Source organism: Balaenoptera borealis (genome assembly GCF_965194805.1).
Source record: "Balaenoptera borealis genome assembly, chromosome: 19".
NCBI classification, from domain to species: Eukaryota; Metazoa; Chordata; class Mammalia; order Artiodactyla; family Balaenopteridae; genus Balaenoptera; species Balaenoptera borealis.
In genome coordinates, this window is record NC_138878.1 from 57470210 (window position 1) to 57492383 (window position 22174).

The 22174-nt window shown below is 56.9% G+C and overlaps 3 protein-coding genes across 19 annotated transcripts in view; all 3 read right to left on the bottom strand.

Annotated features, from left to right (window-relative positions):
• Positions 1-7428, bottom strand: part of MEGF8 (multiple EGF like domains 8) — a 45403-nt gene extending 37975 nt beyond the window's left edge. The window contains exons 1-4 of one of the 2 annotated variants that reach the window (XM_082367504.1): positions 6479-7428; positions 1547-1710; positions 1100-1306; positions 77-257 (exon numbers count right to left, since the gene is read on the bottom strand). In XM_082367504.1, coding sequence (XP_082223630.1) covers positions 77-257; positions 1100-1306; positions 1547-1710; positions 6479-6665 — 739 coding nt within the window. In that variant the 5' untranslated portion in view covers positions 6666-7428. The remainder of the gene's footprint in view (positions 1-76; positions 258-1099; positions 1307-1546; positions 1711-6478) is intronic. The other variant, XM_082367503.1, reaches the window with a different exon arrangement.
• Positions 7429-7817: 389 nt separating this feature from the next.
• Positions 7818-16269, bottom strand: TMEM145 (transmembrane protein 145). Of its 9 annotated transcripts, none has more exons than XM_082367535.1 (15): positions 16051-16261; positions 15206-15280; positions 15012-15089; positions 14843-14929; positions 14648-14749; positions 14460-14544; positions 14282-14353; positions 14100-14189; positions 13692-13772; positions 13526-13604; positions 13286-13379; positions 12364-12536; positions 11372-11492; positions 9123-9329; positions 7818-8164 (listed from the first exon to the last, which is right to left on the bottom strand). In XM_082367535.1, exons 1-15 carry the CDS (start codon positions 16171-16173, stop codon positions 8084-8086), a joined length of 1548 nt encoding a protein of 515 aa, XP_082223661.1. In that variant the 5' UTR covers positions 16174-16261; the 3' UTR covers positions 7818-8083. The 9 variants fall into 9 exon arrangements, with proteins under 9 accessions (XP_082223661.1, XP_082223662.1, XP_082223656.1 ...); XM_082367536.1 differs by having other exon boundaries at positions 14100-14168; positions 16051-16260; XM_082367530.1 differs by lacking the exon at positions 12364-12536 and adding an exon at positions 8257-8646 and having other exon boundaries at positions 16051-16260.
• A 1037-nt stretch (positions 16270-17306) lies between these two features.
• On the bottom strand, positions 17307-22137 carry PRR19 (proline rich 19). Of its 8 annotated transcripts, none has more exons than XM_082367819.1 (4): positions 22030-22137; positions 21467-21632; positions 18708-19332; positions 17307-18621 (listed from the first exon to the last, which is right to left on the bottom strand). In XM_082367819.1, the coding sequence occupies exons 2-4, from the start codon at positions 21575-21577 to the stop codon at positions 18149-18151; spliced, it is 1209 nt and encodes a 402-aa protein (XP_082223945.1). In that variant the 5' UTR covers positions 21578-21632; positions 22030-22137; the 3' UTR covers positions 17307-18148. The 8 variants fall into 8 exon arrangements, with proteins under 8 accessions (XP_082223945.1, XP_082223944.1, XP_082223943.1 ...); XM_082367818.1 differs by having other exon boundaries at positions 21984-22091; XM_082367817.1 differs by having other exon boundaries at positions 21939-22037.
• Positions 22138-22174: the final 37 nt, after the last annotated feature.

Genomic DNA, 22174 nt, shown 5'->3' on the forward strand with positions numbered 1-22174 from the left:
GAGAGGTGGACAGTCTCAGGCCCTGGCCACAGGCTGCCAGGCCTCTAGACCCCAGACTCATATCCCATCTGCTCACCTCCGAAAACAGCCAGCAGCCCCGGTGGGGACAGGAAGGCACCAGCCGCCCCGATACGGGCGGAGAAGGCGGGGTCCCCGGCACTCACGTTGTGCCACCAGCCAGCCCCCTGGTTCTCCCATAGGTGCAGGTCACAGGCGCGTCCCAGGAAACCAGGCTCACAGCGGCACGGTCCCAGGGACTGGGGGGAAGGGGGCACAAAGGCAGGGACAGAGAGAGAGAGAAAGAAACAGACAGGGAGCAGAGAGAGAGCCAGAGTGAGACAGATGGAGCAAAACGGAGGAGAGAGATGAACAGGAAAGGAGAGGATGGAAAAATAAAGATAGAGAGGCAAAGAAAGAGACAGGAAGGAGACAGGCCAACAGACAGGAAGACATGGACACAGAGACACAATCAGAGGGAGGCAGAGGAGAGGAGAAAAGAAGACAGACCAACAGAAAAAGGGAAAGAACAAAGAAAAAGACCCAGAAAGGAAAATGAGGACAGATAGAAAGACAGGTTGGAGAAAAAAAAACTGATGAAGTCAATGTCGGCCTGGGCTGGAAGAGCTCAGATCCGCGGAGGTCAAGGCAGGGAGGGCTCAAGGCGTGATCCAGTCCCGAAGCTGGATATGCATGGCTTAGGCCCAAGGTCAGTGGTCAAAAGTCAGAAGTCGTGGCTGGGGGCCCAGGGCCAGACAGAGTGGCTGGGTGGGAGGGTGGAGTCAGGCCTGGCACGAGGAAGGCAGGCAGGTTCACAGGTGAGAAGCGGGCTACAGGTGAGGCTGGGAGTGAGCTCAGGCAGAGGAGGGGCCCCCAGGGAAGGTGGAGTGGAAGTGGAGTAACGGGTGGGGGGAGTGGGATCTGGAAGGAGAGGGAGGAGAACGTAGGAGGGAGCAGGGCCCCTGGCAGGGTCAGCGTCATGGGAGAGGATGGGACGGCAGGGGTTGTTTCAGGCAGGGGCAGAGTCAGGTCTAGGACACGGGAGCGGTAGCGGTGATCACAGGGCAGGGCCCCAGGGGGACACAGCTGGGGGCAGGCTCACCGAGGCGCAGGTGCCATGGCTGCCACAGTAGGCTGGGCACTCCTGCAGGCCGCAGTCAGGGCCCCCCCAGCCCGGCTCACAGACACACACCCCCGGGGGCTGGCACTGCCCATGGCTGTAGCAGCCCCCCGGGCACAGGGAGAAGCGGAACGAGGCGTTGAAGCCCAGCAGGTTGTAGTTGGCATCGCTGAAGAGGTGCAGCAGCATCTGCAGGCACAAGGTGGGTAGGGCTCTGGGGCTGGACTGGGAGGGGGTCCACTCCTGCCCCCACCCCACCCTGGGGTCCCCATCTCCTTTCTTTGTCTCTCTCCACCTTTCTTTGTCCCTGTATCCTTCTGACTGATGTCAAGCCCCCCGCCTTCTGCTTCCCTCTGTGTATCCACCCGCCTGCCCTGCACACTCCACTCGGATCCTCCAGCCACAGCCCCGCAGCCTGGCCCCACCAACCTTGCCTGAGGAAGCCTCAATGGGCGGAGGCCGGGTGCTCCCACTCAGACTGGCAAGCAGGGGCCCGCGGGGGGAGTCACCATCATACACGAACAGGTAGTCATACGTGCATTCTGTGTCCAGGAAAAGGAAGTCCAGCAGGATCCGGTACTGGGAGCTCGGGGCTGAGCAGTGAGAACAGGTGGGCCAGGCTCAGATGTGGACCCTCTCCCCATGCCTCCATGCAGCCCCCCCCCGACAAACACCGAGCCCTGCTCCTCGTAACGCTGGGATGCGGGCCCAAAGATGAGTCAGACCTGGGCCTTGCCTTCAAGGGGCTCCCAGGCTCACAGCCCAGGGAGGTCAGAGCTGGGACAGCAAGAGGGACAGAAGCTCAAAGAAGAAATTACAGTATCATCCCTGGAAAGGACCCCTGAGATCAGGCTGAACACCGCCTCCTATTCAGATGCGGAAACTGAAGTGCAGAGAGAGGAACCCCATCCCAGTGGTCACACAGAACTTCCCATTTATTCTTGAGCCTCAGACATGCCCAAGCCTGAGGGTCGGTCCAGGCGTGAGCAGAGAGGCATACTCCCAGCTGGAAAAGGGCCTCTGTGAGGGTCCTCTGTTCTGGGCTCAAAAGAGCTCTCAGGGAAGAGGTCCCTTGCTTCCCCCTGGCCAAAGACTGAAGCTTGGAGCACCACAGCTCCCCTCTGTCCCCACCCAGGGTCTCTTCTCTCTGTTTATTGTATTGAATAGTAGCTACGGGCACAGACTCCGGAGCCAGACTGCCTGGGCTCCAATCTTGGCTCTGCCACTTACTAGCCACTAGCTGTGTGACCTTGGGCAAGTCAGCTAACCTCTCTGGATCTGTTTCTTCATCCCTAAAACGGGGATATAATCACTCTGGTCGATTCAAACTTCTTGGCCACTAATCCCATCAAGAGATGATGGCTGACTCCTGGCCCCTTGTATCTGGGAAGAGCCTCAGAGACTAGCTTGGCCAATACAAACCAGAAGAAGTGATGCTCTGGGACTTCCAAGGCTAGATCAGAGGAAGCCTGCAATTTTTACCTGGGCCTCGTAGAATACTCCTTCGCAGAACCCAGCTGTCATGCTATGAAAAGCCAAAGTCACGTGGAGGGGCCGTGTGCAGGCGTCCCAGCTGTCACCCCAGCTGAGCTTCCAGCTGACAGCCGGCATCAACTGCCAGCCCCGTGACGGAGCCTTCTCGGAAGCCCGGCCCAGGTGAGCGTTCAGATGACTGCAGTCCCCGCTGGTCTCACTGCGACCACATGGGAGGCCAGAACGGATAATGCACCTAAAGCCCTTATGATACGGCCTAGCACTTCAGAATGCTACTACTCCTAGCACTGTCGCGCTTCTTGCTCTCTGCCAGGTCCTGGTTGCAGAAGGTTCTCTCAGCCCACATCTCCCACTAGGGGCTCAGGGAAGGCTTGTGGGCTGAGGAGACTAGGAGACCTGGGTTCCAGCTCTGCTCCTGACCCTAGGCCAGCCCCTTTACCCATGCTCCTCAGTACACCCATCTGCATACTGGAGATGCTCGTCCACTATTCACGAGCTGTGTGATCTTGGGCCAGTTCCATGGGCTCTCTGGGCCTCAGTTTCCTTGATGTAAAATGGGGATAATTCTCCTCAGCCACCAAGGCTGGTATGAAGACCCTAGATGGTGACTCTAACATGCCAGCCCAGGCCTTGTCCTCCCTCACCAGGACCAGTGATCCAGCCTCCTTCCTGGCCTCCTGGCCTGCACTGACATGGGTCCCTGAGGGATCTCCCCAGCTCGACATCTGGCCCTTACCCTCCCCCGCTCAAAAGCCCTCCATGGCTCCCCACCATCTCCAGGAGAAAGTCCAGCTCCCTAACCTGGTGTTTGGAGTCTCAACTTGTCTCACATCACCCCACGGCTTACAGCTCTATCAGGAGCTGGGCCTGTGCAGAAGTTCCTCTCTCTGTCTAGAGCACATTCTCCCTTCCTGCCAGCAAACTTCTCCACCTTCTCCAAGAAGCCTTCCCTGATGCCCCCTGGCTGGGTTAGGTGCCCCTCTAGGTTCTCACTTTCCAATACGACCTTCATTCCTCTGGGCCAGGACCATCTGTGTCCAGGTGTGTCTCTCCTGCAGCCTAGGAGGCCCACAGGACAGGGCCTGGGCCTACTCATCTTGGGGATCCCTCCCCGACATTGCCCAGAACAGGGCTTGGTATTGAGAAAGGGCTCTGGATACTGGATGAAGGAAGGAAGAGATGCACAAGACAGAATACTGAAGTTGGCAGCTCTCCCTCAGGCTCTGGCCAGAGCCCCCAAGAACATCACACATAGACCCCGAGCTGTGGTCTGGAGAACGCAGAAGAACAATTCAGTCAGGCCAGGCAGCCAGACCTCCCAGAATCTTACCAGCCACAACCAAACTATAAAGCTCTGATCCTAGAATCACAAGCACATCTTTGCCAAGTGCCCACCAGGGGCCGGCTCACCATCTGCCTTCCTCACGTTCCACCTTAAGTTCAAGTCCTCCTGTTTCTGCCCAACATGGGCCTAACCCCCAGACCATCCTGGACAGAGATCTGACCCTAAATGCCCCTGCTTTTCAAAAGCATATGCCTCTTATCCACGAGGATGTTATGAGGACTGGCCACAATGAAGTGTGAACACGGTACAAAAGTAAGTGGGTCAGTTGCTTATTTTTTAATAGATGGGGGAGCATGTTGGTTCTTAGAGGTGACGGACATTGGGAAGGATGGGAGCTCAAGGGGGGTCCAGAAGTCTCCTGGACTCCTTCTTACCCCAACATCCAGCCAATCGGTCCCCCAAGTCTCACTGGTGAAACTTCACAAATCTCTCAGTGTTCTCTGTGCCTCTCCACCCCCTTAGTTCCTGCCCCAGTTCAGAACTCATCCTCTCCCACAAGACGAGCACACCAAGTCTCCAGTCCACCCCCGACCCAGCCTGAGAGCCATGCCCCACTCCTGCTCAAAATCCCCCTTTGGCTCCCCATCAATCCCAAGAGAAAAGTCAAGCTGCTCAGCATGGCATTCAAGGCCCCTCTTCCCCTCCTTCTGGTGCCCTCCGCTCCTCCCAGCCAACAGTTTAGCCAGACCAGACAAGCCTAGACATGGCTCCTGAGACCCACCAGGCCCTCTTTTGTCTTCCTAGAGGCTGTTCCCTTTTCTCACCAGGTAAACCCCTTTGTATGTTTCAGAACCCTGCTCTGGTGGCTCCTCCTCTGTGACTCCCAGCAGAGTCTTCTCACTCCCCTAGGCCCGTCTACCCAACCCTGCACCTCCGTCGGTCTCAGCCCTGAGCACACCGGGGGCTAAATGTCTGTGTCCATCCCCAACCAGGCTGGAGCTCTTCAAAGCCAGAGAATGATTTATACCCCTAACACATACACACACTTCCCATTCTCTTCTCATCCCCTAGACAGGAATGGCCCCCAAGCTGGGGACAACACACTTCGCCCCAAAAAACATGCTTCATCCATACCCCACACAACAGCCATAGAGATCTTCTAAAACGTAAATTAAATCATGTCTTTCCCCTGCTCAAAACCTTCCATAGATGCCCAGTGTCCCCAGACAAAGACCAAGCTCCAAAGGCTGCAAAAGGAGGCCCTGCACGATCCAGACCCTGTCACACCTCTGGCCTTTGCCCAGGACCTCCTCTGGGGGACTCCCACCTCTCCCTGGAGGCCAGCTCCTCATCCACTGCCAAGGGAGCCTTCCTGGACCTCTCCAGCCACTGTCTTGGATTTCTCTTCCACCTCCCTACTGCCATCAGGACACAGCTCAAAAATCACAACGTCCTACACCGCCTGCTTCCTCCCAACCCTTCAACCTCTGGCTCATTGTTTGTCTTCTTGGATTCTGTGTCCCAGCACACAGATTTCTAGTTCCTCAAAAGCATCATATCCTCCTGTTTCCAGGCCTTTGCACAGGCTATTCTTCTTACCTGGAATGCCCTTTTGCTCTCTCCTGCACATGCCTCTGGTCTCAGGTATAGCCCAGGCTAAGTCAGATGTCATCTCTGGGATTCCCACTCCCTGGGGGTGGGTTTGTTTCCCCCACTAGACTGGGAGCCCAGGAGGGTAGAGATGGCGCCTTTGCACAGGCTGTTCCCGCTTCCTGGAATGACTTTCTCCTCCTCCTGGCTAATTCCTATTGGTTCTTCAGGTCTCAGCTCAGACATCTCCTCCAGGAAGCCTTCTCTGCTCTCTCCCGCCCAACAGGTCAGGCACCTCCTCTGGGCTCCCCAGACCCGTGGGGTTCCTCCATCACAGCCCCTACCACTCTGGACTGGACTGTCTGTTAACATGTTTGCCTCCCCCACTGGATTCCAAGCCCCAAGTCATCGGGGATTGCTGGGGCTGTGGAGGTCTCTGCTATGTCCCAGAGGCAAAGACAATGCCTGGCACATGAATGACTGAAAGAAATGCTTTTATTGAAGTACTTTAAAAAGAACAACACTAATAATCCTAAGACCATTTACTGGGCATTTATTATGTGCCAGGCACAGTAAATACCAGTTCTCATTTAAGTCCAACAGCCCTATGAGGGGAGTACTATTACTATCCACACTTGCAGGAAGGGAAAGCTGAACCTCAAAGGAAGGAAGCCACCTGCCCAAATTCACAAAGCTGGTAAGAAGTGGAACCCAAATTTGAAGCCAGGTGGTTGGGCTCAGAGCCTGAGTTTCTAACAGTTACTCAGAATACCCCTCACTGATGCTTCTGGCTTGTAATTGTCCATCTGGGTCTGGGTGCAACTCCCCCATCAGACTTCAAGGCCTTCCAAGGCAAGGCCTAGGCTGGCTGCATTTTAGAGCAAAGGGCCTGCACCAGAACCGGTTCCGGGAACATGGTGAGTGGATGCAAGATTGCACAAATGGATGAATTAGCACACCAGCCAGTGTGTGACCCACACGGCCCCACTCACCCTCGATGAGCCACTCGCAATTGCCATTGACGCTGTAGTTGCCCGCACCATCTGTCACGAAGCCTGGCGCCTCCCGCAGCACTTGCCGCTGTCCCTTGCAGTCCCCTGCCCGGGCCCCAGGGGACAGTGGCCCCAGCACGGCCAAAGATAGAGCCAGCGCCGCAGCCAGAGCCCGGCCCAGGGCCATCGCTGTCTCCAGCACTGACCCTTACAGAGGGACGGGTCCTAAAGACCCGGAGAAGCCCCTCCACCCGGTTTGAAGACCTGCAAATGCGACCTCTATAGATGGGACATGGCCTTGAAGACCAGGGAGGTCCAGGAGTCGCTGTCCCCGCGACGGAAACCTCCGCTGTTGATGGGCTCTGGAAACCGAGGGGTGGGCCCTATAGACCCACGGAAAACCCCGTAAATGGGGTCGTTACGTACGGGGCAGACCCCTAGGGGCCATGGGAGTCCCTTATAGACATGGGCCCCCATACGCTGGCTGACCTCATAAACGGGCCGCTGCAGGCCGAAATGGACCTTGTAGACCACTGGGTCCCCAGTGGGCGAAGGGCTCTACAGCTCGGCGGGGGCCTACATAGAGTGCGGGCCGGGCCTGGCCCGGATGGTCCTCCGGGAGAGACCCCCCTCCAGCCAGGGGCGGGGCGCGAGCGGGTGCCCAGGGCAGAGTCAGTCTTCAGGGGCTCAGGCCTGGACACCACAGACGAACTCCCTTGCTCACCCACCCGCGCCTCCCTTCCGAGCCGGATGAGCCAGATCAGAAAGATGAAGGGACGCTCGGGCCAGAGCGGCCCCGGGAAGACCCGCTTGGAGGGCGAGAGGGCGGGGGCCGAGTGGCCGCGATGGGAGGGAGGACGGAGAGGAGGCGAGAGTCGCGGAGACGCAGGTCAGAGCGGCCCTGGGAGGACTGCGGAGCATCCAATCCCACCCCTCCACAAAGGGAGACTTCCGGAAACTTCCCCGCCCATTTGTTCCTAAACGCATGCGCAGCAGTGACCTCCTTGGCTGGCGAAGTAAGAATCACACATGCGCAATGCTAAAATCGTAACCCGAACTCCCGGCGCAGGTGGCTGAGCGAAGCTTCGGCCACTGGAGGGCGCGTCTGCCTCTAACTGGGGAAGAGAAGGTAAAAATAAAGAAGCCGTACAATAAGAGGACTCTGCTAGATGATGATTCATATTTTCAGGGCTCCCAGATTCTGGGTCAACAAAAGGTCAGGTTATGCAGGCCCCTCCCAAGATACCATTTCACAGTTGGGCGCACTGAGGTCCCGAGCCTGGAACGGTTCTTGCTCAGCCCCGTCTCTGAGCACTGTCAAGATGTAAAAGAGCCCATCTTAAACATAAAAACTCAACGAATCCTCTTTATTTTGGCAAGAAGGGGAAAAAAGTCTTTCTGCCAAGGACCTGAGGGAGGGCCTCCGGGATGGAGATAGGGTGGACAGAGTACGGGTCCTAGGTCACAGAGATCCCAAGGGAAGGTATGAGTCGAGACTAGCTTCACAACATCCGTCCCGGGAGCGGTGGCTCGGGGTCGCGGAGTCCTGGAGAGTCACAGGCAGGGTCCCGGCGATCGTCACTGGTGTTCCGGGGTCCGGCGGGGTCAGAGGTCTCGGAGAGGGCCAGGGGGCCGGAGGTCACGGAACAGCGGGAGCCCAGAATCCGGTGCCGCTCGGGGCAGGGGCTGAGGGAGGGGACGGGGAGAGCGGCTCCCGCGGGACTGTTTGGCACAAGAGTCGGGGGAAGGGGCGGGAGCGGGACACTACGCACCCCTACCTGGGCGCGCGGGGTGGGGAGGTTTGGGAAGGCCGGGGTTGGCAGAGCCCTGGGGCCGGGATAGAGCGGGGATCCGGAGCCCGGCCGGAGTCCGGCCGGGGCCCGGCGCGCGGCCCATGGGGCAGGGGCGGGCAGGGGTGCTCAGACCGGGGGTGCGGTTCCCCCGGCCGTGTGCATGCTGAAGTATTCGGTGAAGCCGGTGTGCGGCGCCGCTGTCTGGGGCACGAGCGGCTGGTAGGGCGGCGTCGGGCCATCCCAGCTCGGGTCGGCCGCCTTGGGGAACCGAGAGGAAGGGGACGGGGAGGCCGCGCCCGGCTCGGCCATGGTCACCACGCGGCCCCTCGGGGCCACCGCCGCCGCCACCGCTGTCTCCTCCACCTGCTTCCCGGCCTGGGAGGGGGGTCAGGGTCAGAGGCCGTCCAGGACCCACAGGGGGCAGATGCGGCCCCGAAGGCCCGTCCCTCTTCCCCCGATGATCCCCCCTCCCGAGGTGTGGGCGCAGGTGTCAGTCAGGGGCGCCTGGACAGTGGGGCCAGGTACTCAAGGGGCGGCGTCGGGGTGCGCCGGGCGAACTCCGGCGGCGGCCGGGGAGGTGGGGGAGAACCGCGGAAGGCCGGCGGCGGCGGCGGGGGCACCGCGCGGGGTGTCTGAGGGGGCGTACGCAACAGCGCCAGGACCCAGTCCGGCAAGGTGGGCGCGGGCGCCGGGGGACGGTCGCGGCGCGGCGTTGGGGCGCTGGGGGTGCGAAAGGCAGGGGGTGGGCTCAGGCGCCTGGACGTGGAGGGCGGTGGAGGGGCCGGGAGCGGGGTCAAGTACTCCAGGGGCGGCGCCAGCAGCTCCTCCGGCGCCGGGGCCGCGGGGCTTACGCAGGAGGTGGGCGGGGGGATGGAGAAGAGCTCCGTGAAGTTGGGCACCGAGTCGCTGATGAACGTCACGTTCCCGTAGACGTGTTGCGGGAAGGCCTTGTCTGCGGATTGGCTTCCTCCGGGGCCTGGGGCTCCCGCCGAGGCGATCTGCGATGTGCGCACGTGGTACGGGAAGTTCTTGTTGGCCGCCGAAGGGCGTGTCATGATCTGGGGCGAAGGGCAGGCGCAGGTTGGAGAAGGACTGTCCAGGTCTCAAGCTGCCTCCATAAACATGAGGCCCTGAGGATTCCCCTTCACTTGACATCCCCCGCTTCCCTGAAACCCTTCAACTGGATTAGGCGCCTCCCCTGAGCTCTCGCAGTGCCCTGGCCTCTAACCTTTCCCGTCCATCACAACTCTTACTACTCTGCCGATGCTTCCTCCATCAGAGCCCTGATCAGCCAGTTATCACTGAATGGTTAAGCTTCAGCGTCCTACTCTGTCTAGTATGATAGCTACTAGCTATATGTGGCTATTTAAATTTAAATTAATCAAAATTAAACTAAAACTTTCATTTCTCAGTCACACTAGCCACATTTAAGTGCTCAATAGCCGCATGTGGTTAGTAGCTATTGTATGGGACAGCACAGATTGTAGAATATTTTCATAAACACAGAAAGTTCAATTGGACAGCAACTGACAGACTCTAGAATGTTAGCTCCATGAGGGCAGGTACTTGACTGTTCTCTTCCCTGCTGAATCCCCAATACCTTTAGAACAGTGCCTGACACGTACAAGCTCTCAATAAATATTGGTTGAATGCAGAGATGTCTCCTGAATTAGCAGGCAGGCCATGAGGGCAGGGACCGGGTGTGACCCTAGCACTGCAACAAGGGAGCCCAGCACAGTCCCTCTAAGGTAGTTGCTGAATAAGTGAACAAGGAGCTGAAACCGAAGAACTGTAGAGTGCCAGAGGTGGAGCTGTGCTGAGCTAACATGAGCATTTTTAGGAAGGAAACTGGTTGAAGGTGAAGTATAACAGAAAGGGCACCCCACCTCCCGGCCCCACAGCTCACTGAGTGTGGGATCTGGGGCACATTGATTAAACTCCTAGAGCCTCACTGCAGAAAAGGGGTTACAGTGCCTACTTGGAAAGATGAAGAGAGGGTGGAAATGAAAACCACTGGTGCAGAGCCTGGCACGTGGTGGGTTCTCAGCATTTCTCCTCTCTCTGTCCCTTTCTGACTTCCTGGAACAGAGCCTCAAGAGGGACTGTCCCGGGAAAATGAGTCTGTACGTAAGGTTCTAGGGTAGAACATGTGGGACCTGGCCCCCTCCCTCAGTGGCTCAGTATATTCCCTGCAAAGAATACATGGTGGACCCCTTGAGTCAGGAGCCGGGGTCTTCAGCAATGCCTATTTCCCTGTGTGATTCCTTCTTATGCCAGATCTTGTGGTCTGCTGGAGAAGGATGGGGTTCAAAGTCCCCCTGCCCCCCGCCACCAAAGGCCATGGAGCCTGGCAGGTCACCTCCCTTCTCTGGGCTTTAGCTTCCCCTCTCTGTATAGTGGGTTCAGTGATGGTTATCCATCCTGGCTGGGGTTGCTCTGCCAATTAAACAAGAGAACGAAATAAATGCACGTGAGTGTTCCCAGCATGAAACAGAGGCTGGTTCGAGACAGGTGTCCGTTGAATGGTGGATGGATGGATGGATGGATGGATGGATGGATAGAAGAACTGTCAGCCAGAAGGCCAGATAGGATGTAAACCAAGGCAAAGAAGAGGTTTGGTGCTCGAACCCTCTGCTGCCATTCAGACTTAGGCCCCCTGAAGCCCCAGCCTGACCCACCCCAGTTGCTTCTTCCTGTGATAGAGCAGCAGAGATGGAAGAGTGTGGGGGGGAGGGGGGAGGAGAGACCAAGGGGCTTAGGGAAGGCAGTGGGGATAAGAAGGGAAGAGTGAGAGTCTAGGGACACAGGGTCAGGATGGAAATGGGGAGGGGGGCAAAGAAAGAGGGTGGGGTTGGGGGAAGAGGCCAGGACACAAAAGTGGGAGAGAGGAATAGAAGAGGGTGGACTCTGGGGGATACAGTGGAATAGCCTGCCAGAACCCAGCAGGCTCTCAATAAGTGTCTATTGAATGCCTAAAGGGATGAAGTGAAGGAAATGGATCAAGAGCTCAGAACAGAAGGTTCAGGCAGCTCAGGCGTGGAGAGCCTCATGTATCCTCCACCCATTGGTTTCCCATCCCCAACTGGATGCCCAGCCTCACCAGGAACACGCCGTGGGCATACAAATGGATCCCCAGCTGGATGCCATTGACAATCTTCTCCCGGGCCCACTTGGGGATCCCAAAGTTGGCGATCAGGGCCATGACCGGAACTGCAAAGAACCTGAAGGGGAGGTATTGGGTCTGTAGAGACACTGTCCCTGCCTTCCACCCCACCCCATGGCCCCAAATACCCTGCTATGCACACACATAGGTCCCAGGTGGGTCCCAAACTGGAGGGAAGCCAGTGTGACCTTCAAAAGCCAGAGGTTAAAAGGAGACAGGAATCCCACTGGCATGGGAAATTTGGGGGGGGGGGCAAGGAGTAGGTTGAATTTAACTCAGTTCTATCCCACCCCAATCCTGGCACCTGATAGGAAATCAATAGATGTTTGATGAATGAATTAACATATGATAAAAACAATTAAGGACTTACTTCATGCCAGACCTGTTTCTAAGCATTTCACATATATACGGTCATCTAACTCTCACAGTGACTCTATGAGGCAGGTACAACTTCCATCCCCATTAAACAGGTGAGGAAACCGAGGCAGAGAGAATTTAATTGACTTGTATAGGGTCACACAGTTTACAAGCTTTAGAACTGGGTCTAAACCCAGGCAATCTGGCTTAGAATCCATCTACTTTACTGCTGTGTTATGTTGAATAAAAAATATCACAACTAGCTTTTATTGGACATTTACTATGTGCCAGACTCGAAGCCCTCATCTGTTGCCCTATGCATGCTCAAGATAACCCTTTGCAGGAGATACCCCTGACAGCCTTTCTTTATGGGTAAGTAACCTGAGGCACTCTTTTTTTCACTTAGGGAAAGTAATTCTTTCCAGGTTACAAAGTGAGTAAGTGGCAGACTCTGGTGACAGCTGCCTAACTTGAAAGCCCATCTGCCTCCAAGAGGAGGGTTTGAGTTGGGAACAGCCATTTCTGAGAAGCCGGGGAAGGCAGGGGCAGGTTGGGGGCCCAGCACGTCTCACCAGAGGGTGTAGGCAGCAAAGAAGGGCACATAAAAGGGCTGCTTCTCTGGGAAGTGGCGCAAGGAGATGAGCACGGCATAGCAGAACCACACGTAAGCTGCCACCTGTAGCCCGATGAGCCCGTAGCCCGCTGGCGACTCATACGTGTACAGTACCTGGCCCGGGTCAAAGAACTGGACCCAAGGGAGAAGGCTGGTCATAGCCCTGGCCTCCAGCCCTCCACACAGGGACCCCAGACCCCACCCTCAGGTACCCAGGGGGCAGAGGTACTTGGTCAGGACAGAAGCAGCAGGAGAATGAGAGATAGAGATGAAAGCATATAGAAGTAGACAGAGAGGGCGAAAAGATAGAGAATATATCTGCTACCATGGGCCCAACACTGGGGGCTAAACAGCACCATGTGTAAGCTTTTCCATTGGCATCAACTTGATGAAGTAGTTCTTATTTTCACCCCACTTCACAGAAGGGGAAACTGAGGCTAAGCAGGAAGACTTTCGGCCAAAGTCAAGGTGATATAAAGCCTTAGAGAAGTCCCCTGGGGTAGGTAAGATCCTCCTAATTTTACAGAAGAGGAAACAGGCCCAGAGAGGGGGGCCATCAGCCAAGGTTAGCCAGCTGGGAAGTGGGAGAACCAGAGCGGAATCCAGGTCTGTGTGACTCCTGAACTTAATCACGACACTGAGCATTAAATGTGACAGACAGTGAGAGACAGAGGGAGGAGGAAGAGAGCTACTCAGAGATGGTGAAGAGGGGAGGAATGCACTTAGACAGATGGGAAGGCGGAAAACCACAGAGTGGGAGAGAGGGAGCCAGGAAGAGCGCGATGTGGGGAAGGGCTAGCAGACAGGTGGAAGAGGCCACCAAAAGCTTTGAAGGGCGAGGAGGACGGGGCAGAGCCTGAGCAGTGGCAGGCAGGACTCACCTCGGCCTCATAGATGAGCAGCGCCACGTGGGTGAGGGTGTACAGGGTCATGTAGACAGACAGCTTCACCGAGCCCGAGTGGCTGATGCGGCCCCTGGCGGCATGCCGTGAGGGGGGACAGCAGGGGTGGGGGCCGTCAAGAGAGGAGGGGGCAGCCACCCCCCCAGCCCAATCTCTGCCCTGCTCCCTAGCCCAGCCACCACCCCCCCACAGTGGTCCCTCCCGCCCCAGCCCGGGCACCGTGTCACCGTGAATCCCTTCCCCAGAAGGATGAGCATCAGCAGGAAGATGAGGAAGCTGGAGGAGAAGAGCAGCTTGGCTGGTAGGAGGGAGGAGAGGGCAGCTCAGACACAGGCTCAAATTGGAGAGGAGCCCCAGCACCCTCCCGGACCCACTTCATTCTCACCCAAGATCTTCAGACTCTCATTGCCAATGCCATCAGTGGCATATTGGCCCCAGTAGATGCAGAAGAACAGGAGGCTCAGGACTGAGGGGAGGATGGGCAGAGAGAGGAAAGGACAGAAAGCAGATTTAGGGCATCACTGTTCCCTAACACTATGATCCAGATGACCAAAACCCTTTCTTCAGCCCCGTCAGGATTCTAGACCCTTTATTCCCACTGACCTCCTAGGAAACTCTGGAGTCCAGGCCCCAGACCCCTCCTCCCTCTGACCCAGGAGTCCAGGCCCCCAGCCCCTCCTCTCCCAGGACCCAGGAGTCCAGGCCCCCAGCCCCTCCTTGCTTAGGCCCAGGTACATGAGCCCTAAGGCCCTCCTCTCACAGAACTCAAAAGTTGGAATACTCTACACCTCACCCTCCACTCCTGCTGCAGCCATGAACATTTTATAAGTCGTGTGGAGCAACTGACGACCCTTCAGCAAATCTGGAAGGAGGGTGGGGAAGGCTGTACACAGACAGGAGGGGAGAGCAGCTCATCTCCTCCAACCTTGTTTCCCCTCTCCCATCTCTCCCCCCCACCCCATGTGCTGGACTCACATCCAAAGTAACAGGAGAGGAAGAAGATGAGGATGAAGACGAGAAGAAAAGTCACATCCGTCTCCAGGATCCCTGCCAATTTGGTGGAAGGAGGAAACCGTGCAGTCAGGATGGGTGTCCCTCAACAGGCTCCCAGCTCCAGGCTCCCACAAAAGATCTGGGGTCCCCGTATGCTCACCAAACTCATCAGCAGAGAAATGCCGTGTCCAGAAGGACTTGCCATTGGTGAGGACCATCTCATACTCCAGCTGCAGCCCATCTCCCTGTGGGGAGTGTGGAGGCCTAAGGGGGGCCCTGGGCAGGGAGGGGGTCGGCAGGAAGGCAAGGAGGAGAAGGCAGGCCCTGGTGGCCGGCCCAGCCCCTTACCCCACACTTGCTGAGTGCAATGTACCACCACCTTTCACGCACTGAGCGGAAGCTGCGGCCGCTCGAGCAGCTCAGGTAGCGCATTCCCTCCTCTGACACCACCTGGGGAGGAGCAAGAAGGCTGAAGCCTGCCTGTGCCTCCCCCTGGCCCTTGACCTCCAGCACCTGCCCATTCCCCACAAGCTGGGCCCATACCTGACAGCCTGACCAGGCATACTGGGTGGTGAGGTTGATGACCTGGTTGTTTTCTGGCCTGATCACCGACTCCTTGGCCAGGCAGTCCTAGGGGAGGCAGGGCCATGGTCACTCCTTGGCTAGCCTCAACCTTATCGCCCCTCCCCTACACCCTCCTCACAGACTTCACCTTGTCCCCTGTCTTGTACACGGCTGGCCACTGGGATGGGTCGTCGAAATAGAGGAGGATGTTCTGACAGCACTTGGCCTGCAGACCCAAAGATTTGGGGGGTTGGGGGAGCATAGGGAGCTGGGGTAACCCTTGCCTTGGGAAGCCAAGGGAGCATCCAGCCTTAGCATGGTGAGTGCTTGGGGAAGGCTCACCTCAGGGTATCGGAAACGGAAGTCCAGTCGGCCGTAATCCGAGAGGAAGCAAAATCTCGTCAGGAACACCCAGTCCTGGAAAAGGGGCCCACTCAGACCCTCTTCTGAGTCCCTTGAGAACTCTCCTCGACTCCACAGACAACCCCCCAACTTTTCTTCCCTACCCTGGAATACCTGCTTTCCCAAGAAGCGTAAGGGGACCAAGTCACCTCCAAAATTCTTCTGCGATCCTTTCACCTTGGTTCCAGGATTCCTCCTTCAGATGCCCCACCCCGCCCCAAGTTTCTTCCCCTCCTTTCAAACACTTCTCCCATTTGCCAGGCGCCTGAGAAAGACCCTGGAGGGCCAGATCCCCATCCTGGACACCTTTTATCAGGGATACCATCCCACCGGCTTTGCCCTAATTATCCACACATGCCCTCACGGTGGTCCCAGAGACCATTAGGTGCTGGGGAGTATTCCAAACGGCCCTCTCCTGGTCCTGAACAGGAGTGTGGACTCAGGCTCAATGCGCAGTGAAAAGTGCTGTCCCTTCAGCACCACCTCGGCGTCCCCCACCCCCACCCCAAACTCCGACTCTCCCAACCCGGTCCCCCTCCTCGCCCAACTCTGACCTCAATGTCCCTCCTACAATCCCCGAGTCTCCTCTCGACCCAATGGCCCCCCTCAGCCTCAACCCAGACCCAGTCCCGCACTGTGCCTGCCCACCCCCCACCCCAGCCCCCACGCAGCACTCAGGGACCGCCCGGGGGAGGCGGCAGGGGGCGGGGCGGCACCTGCCCACTCCCCTCCCTCTCTTCCCTCGAGGGCCTGGCGGGTGGCAGGGGAGGGCCCGGCGCGCTCACCTCCTTGGAACTGAGGTTGCCCCTCACATACTTGGCGCGGGCGCGGGGGTGCAGTGGCAGCAGCAGGAGTAGCAGCGGCGGCAGCAGCAGGCGGCGCAGAGCGGGCGCGCGCGGGGGCTCCATTCCACCCGCTCCGGCCCCAGCTCGGGCTCCGCTCCGGCTCCCACTCCGGCCCGGTGACGGCGGCGAGAGCGCGCGGGCCGGCTGGCGCGCGCCCCCGATTAAAGGGGCCGCCGGGCGCCGCGTTCCCTGCCCCCTCCTCCACAGGATGACCCGGCCTGGACCCTTCCCAATCCCCGTGGGAGGGGACGCCCCTTTCCCATCCTCTCCACGCCTCCGCAGCCTCAGTCCTCCCCTCTGGGAATCTCCTTGGTACCTCCAGCTCCCTGTGTCCTAAAGTGAACTCACATTCCCCCAAGCCGAGTATCCTCCTCCAGATTGCCATCTCAGGATGGCCCACAACCCCCAGGCCCGCCCCAGCTCTGTCCTGACCTCCCCCCAGTTTAGTCCCCAAACTGCTCTTTGACTGCCCATCCCCGCCCCCATAACAGCCATCACCAGCTGTGAACACCACAAATCCCATGCACTCTGTGAAGTTCCTACAGAGACACAGAGGCACAGAGTAGGCAAACCACTTGTTCTGGGTCACACAGCTCCCAGGTGGCAGAGAGCCCTCAGCCACAACCACTACACCCTGCTGCCTGACCCTGCCCTGTCACTGCTTACCAGGGTCTGAAACCAGCTGCTGTGAGGCAGAAGAGGTGGTATTGCGAGAAACCCACAAGCAGACCCTGAAATCAATTGCTTGGGCTCAGATCCCAGCATCGCCACTTCCTTCCCATAAAACCTCAGCCAAGTCACAGCTGTGTGACCTCCCAGTTCAGTCTCCTACACCCTGGTACTTACTTTATGGTTTCCCTGTGGGCAATGGGGAGGCCTGGAAAAGCTTTACAGAGTACAGTCCAAGCCCCTCAGCTTCATTTTCCTGATCAGATTCCAACACATTTCCAGCTTCATCCCTCCCCCTCCACTGCAGAAAATCTGCTGCTCCTCAAAATATCATTTTAAAAAACTTTCTAAGTCAGGAGGCCAAGCAGGAAACGTAAGTGTGTGAAATGCTTTCAAAGGAGAGTGTGGACCCCACAAAAAAGGAGCCTCTGCTACTTGGCTTCAGCCAGTTGTTGACAGGAGGGATAGTAGGTCTGCTGCCAGGTTTTCCTTCCTCCCTCCCTCCTTCCTTCTCTCCTTCTTTTCTTTCTTTCTTTTTTTCTTTTGAGAGAGAAGCCAGAATTTCTTTTTTTTTCAAATCAAGCACACTGGTTTGTAACAGTAGATAACTGATTCTAAAATGTTAAATATACTGTAGCCCAAAGAAAAAAGTCTATCGCCATAGCCAGGCTTCATGTGCCATTCCTGCCCGGATCCTGCACACACACTGTTCCTGTGCCCACCAGACCAGAAGCCTCTCACAGGTAGAACCCAGACGTGACTCACTCTAGATCCCAACATGGCCTAGGGATATAGGCTGAATGAAAATGGTCCCACATCCCCTATTTGCCCTCCTCCAGGCCTTACACGTGTTGTTCCACAGAAGAGCATTTCTAGATTGCCTGAAATATTCTTTTCCTACTGTACTAGCAAGTTTCTACCAAACTTAAAAAATACAAGGGTCTTATGTCAACTCCCTCATCAGCAGGGCAGAGTCATGACTCCCTCCTTGGACTCTCAGCCCCTGCACCTCTCTCTCTCCCAGATGCAACCACTAGGGCTGAAACTGTCTGTGTTCACCACTGTACTGGGAGTCCCCTGGGGACACAGCCTCAGTCTCACTCACTCTGGAGCCCCAGCATTATCAGAGCTCAGAGTCGAGCACATAGTTGCAGTGGGTGGATGTGTTAGACTGACTGAAGGCCCCTGGGCCCTAGGAAGGCAACAAGTGACAGTACCTTCCCCTCCACCCTGGACCCAGAACTCAGAGCTAGGAAAAGCTGCTCTCCTGGGCCAGCCACTCACTAAAAACCAAGAGGATCATGAGGAAGGTACTTTATTGAAGTGATCAGAGTATGGGATTCCTTCCCCCAACCCAGCCTCAGCCTGCTCAGTACAGTCTCATGGGTGGAAAGCACCAGGCCCCTGGGCTGCTCTGGGCCACCACCCAGGAGAGGCTGGGCAGTGGGGCAGGGGGGCTGGGGCTCCAGTCCAGGGCAGAGGTTCGGGACAACAAGGGTGATGGTGGCTGAGGCAGGGGTTGTGGTGGGCCAATCCCCCAGGGCCGGGGAGGGGGAGGTGTGTCTACCAGCCAGATGCTTTTCAGCAGATCAAAGGCTGTTGGGGGGCCGCAGGCCGCCCCAGATGGCGAAGGCAATGGGGACAATGGGGGTGGCCAGGGACCTTTAGGTGGTGCCAGGTTCACCCGGTACACAGTAGAAGTGCTGGCGGTGTGAGACATGGCGAAGGTGAGCTCCTTTGTCCCCTCTCGCCTCCTCTGCCTCCCCTCCCCTGGGGCCTCCTCAGGGCTGTTGATCCAGGAGGGTGTCATCCTTTGTCTCTCAGGGCCCCTAGGCTTGGTCCCTGGCACAGAGGAAAGAAGCATGGGGCACAGCTGAGCTAGAGCAGACAAAAGAAAAGGAAGCTCAGGGGGCAGGAGGTGAGCTCACCTGGCAAGTGTGGCTGGCAGCCCCGGAGCACCAGAGTAAGGTCAGGCACGCAGCCATGGCAGGCCTGTAAGGTGCCCACGATGGCATCCCTGGCCTCTTGTACTAGGTTCCTCCTGGGAAAGGCCTGTGGCAGAATCAGCTGGCATTGCAGCTCCCCCAGCAGCTGCCCCAAGCCAGGGAGCTGGGGGGGACTAGGTGGGCCTGGGCCCGAGGCTCCAGGCACCTGGTTTTCCTTGCCCCTTGACGGTGGGGCTGGTTCTTGGGCCCTGCCTGGGCTTGGGGAGGACTTGGTGGGGAGCGCAGGGGTGCCTGACTCCAGGGACCCACTGCTAAGCAGCCGTGCCACGTCCAGAGATTTCACCTCGTGGCTGAAGAGACCCCGGTGCTCCCGGCTCAGGCGCCCCTGGGTTATGACCACGAGCTTGGGGGCAGCAGGCACCACAGAATTCCAGAGGACCACATGAGGATCCCGACTGGCCACGGGAGGATCCTGATGGGCCAATGGCCGGCGACTGCCCGCCAGGGCCTCGTTAAGCTCCCGCCTGGTCTTCCGACGGCGGACACGACCAGGTTTCTCAGGCCGCTGGAAAGGCTTGGGGGCTGGCCCCCTGGGGTCCATGGTGCCCTGGAAGATAAAGACAGGGTGGTCATCAGCATGCAGAAAAGTCAAAGACCTAGAAGTGAGTAGTGAGAAGAGATGGTTTGGGATGAGCTGGGAGTATTATTTAGAGACACAAGATGGACAAAGGGATTGGTAGAGAGCAACTGGAAAAGGCTTGGTCAGGGTAAGGTCAGAAAAAAAGGCAGGGTCATAGGAGTAGGATGAGGTCAAGGGAGTCATGCTGAATGGGAAGATTTATCAGGGGATAGAGAAAGGGTTAGAGAGAACAGGGATATGAAGAAATAGCTAAAAAATGGGGGATGGGAAAGGGATCATTATATTGGAGGGATCTGGTGAACCAGAAAGGGACTTTGGACAGAGGAGAAATCCAGGGGTAGAGGAGGTACTGGAGATTGCAGAAAGTGGAGAGAGATGGTAGAGAGAAAAAGGCAGGAAAGAGAATGGAAGTTGGAGAAACAGAGAATAACTCGGGAGGACACAAAGGGCAACAGAGGAGCTATCAGGGACTGGGGCCTGGTCATGGAAGGGGGTAGGAAACAAGGCTGCGTGAGGCAGATGAGGTAGGGAAGGGGGTACAGTTGGTGGGGACGGGTCAGGGCAGGGAAAGGGCACCTCACCTTCTCCTGACTCCAACGAACCCCCCCCTCCCCGCCCACTCCACGTGGCTGTGTGGTACAATGGCTTCTTTTCCGCGGTGACCCTAGCTCCGGAAGCGCCTGATGCTCTTCCGGGCCTCACACAGGGCCTCGTGCAAGCACGCATGCGCGTGCCCCTCCCACGCCCTTTGGCTCCCCACCCCCACGCCAAGAGGCACAGGCCCAGGGGCACGTGCCAGCTGCCCTGAGTGCAGGTTATAGCCCCGCCCCTCCTGACTTCACATTCGGAAACCTCTTTCATTTGTCCTTAGGCACCTCCTATCCACCAATTGGCTGTGAGGTCAACTAGGCCCGCCCCCTTCCTCAATGCTGATTGGTTTAGACATCTACCGCGGACTTTCTCTCTGGAGCGCGGAGATGTAGGCGAAGCCAAGGGGGAGAAGGGCTATGGTAGCCTCTACACACAGCCAGTCTCCAAGCAGTCACAGGCTTTATCCCTAGAGAGTCAGTATAGTGTCGTCATTCAGAGCTAGGCTCTAGAGCTACACTACCTAGGTTCAAATGCCCAGGCACATTTGAGCTCTGTGACCTCGGAAAAGCATGTAACTGCTCAGAGATTCAGTTTCCTAATCTGTAAAATGGAGTTGGTATCTTCTCCTTCTTATAACTGCTGTTAAGTATGAAATGAGCCAACATACAATTTGAAAACAGCGCTTGGTGAATGGATGCCTGTAAATTTTGTTTCTCACTACACTTGTCCCCTCAGACTTTTTTTTTTTTTTTTTGGCCGCGTGGCTTGAGGGATCTCAGTTTCCTGACCAGGGATTGGACACCGGCCACAGCAGTGAAAGCCCGGAATCCTAACCACTAGGCCACCAGTGAGCTCCCCCCTCAGAGTTTCAAATCAAGCTATGCCAGGGTATTCCCCATACCCTAATAAGCTATATTCTATATTACCTGGTAATATTGCTTGCCCAACCTTCACTATCTTTCAAAGCCTAACTCCTTAGATACTACTCCTTCTAGGAAATCCCTCACCCTGAGTCCTTCTCTTTCTCCTCCCACAGAGAGGTCCTCTGTGCATTCCTTAATCACAACCTTGATCCCTCCCTCAGCTTTGTGTCTGGATCTGCCTCCCCCAACACACTGGGACAAGGCCAGGATCTGACCCATTCCTTTAATACTCATTCAGCAAGTACTTGTGAACAGCCATAGATAGTACTTGGTATTAATACTGGGAGTCAGGCCCTGTTCCAGGCAAATGGATTGAGGCAAAACACAAACACAATAAATAAGATTCATCTCTATATCTCAGTATCAACCTACCTAGAAGGAATGAATAGATAGGAAGATCCTATCTGGGAGTGGAGCTACAGGAATATGACCAGGACTTTGAGGGTGGTGTGGGACCCCCACCTGGTCCCCCAGAACAGGGAGATCTGGGAAGACTTGAGGTCTGAGATTAATTTGGGGCAGGAGGTGGGGGGCAGCGACCTTAGATGGCCTTGGCTGTGGATGTAAGTTTTGGAGCTCAGACACACCCAGCTGAAATTGTTGGTCAGCCATAGGTTTAGGGAGGGGAGCAGAGGCCACAGATCTGTAAGACGAGCTGCGCGGGAGGGGCTCCAGGCTGGATTTGGGCCTTGCAGCATCTCTAATTTCCTTTATCTTTCTGCGTCTTCCACTACCCTCTTGGCAGGGTAATGTCTGTAATGCAAAGACATATAGTTTAGAAATCATGCCACAAAAACTGGCATAATTTGAGCAGGGGAGGCCCATGAGCAGATAGGCTCACTAAAGTCCTGGCACTGCCTTAGCGTGAGTGTCTCCTTACAGCTGAGCCTCTAATTTTCACATTTCCATCCTCCTTTTCTCTCCCCCACGTCAGAAGAAAATGGGAGCGTCCCTTCCTTGCCAGGTGCATTTGAGCCACCCCCTCAAGGATCCAGCATGGACTCGTCCACTCACTCCCCTACCACCACGTGAATGAGACACACAGACACAGACACACACCCCCACACACAGTAGGTGGTTCCTTCCCCACATTTCTCGCCCTACAGCAAATGGTTTCTTCCCCCGAGGAAGGGCGCTAGATTTTCCCCACTCTGCTTTCACGGTAGGGTGGTTTCTCTCTCCTCCCCTCCACGGGTGCTGGATGGTCTCGCCTCCCCCCACGCCCCGTGCCGCCGCCGCTGCCGGAGAGTGAGCGGCCCGGGCAGGAAGCGCCGGACGAGCCCACTGCGCGGCCG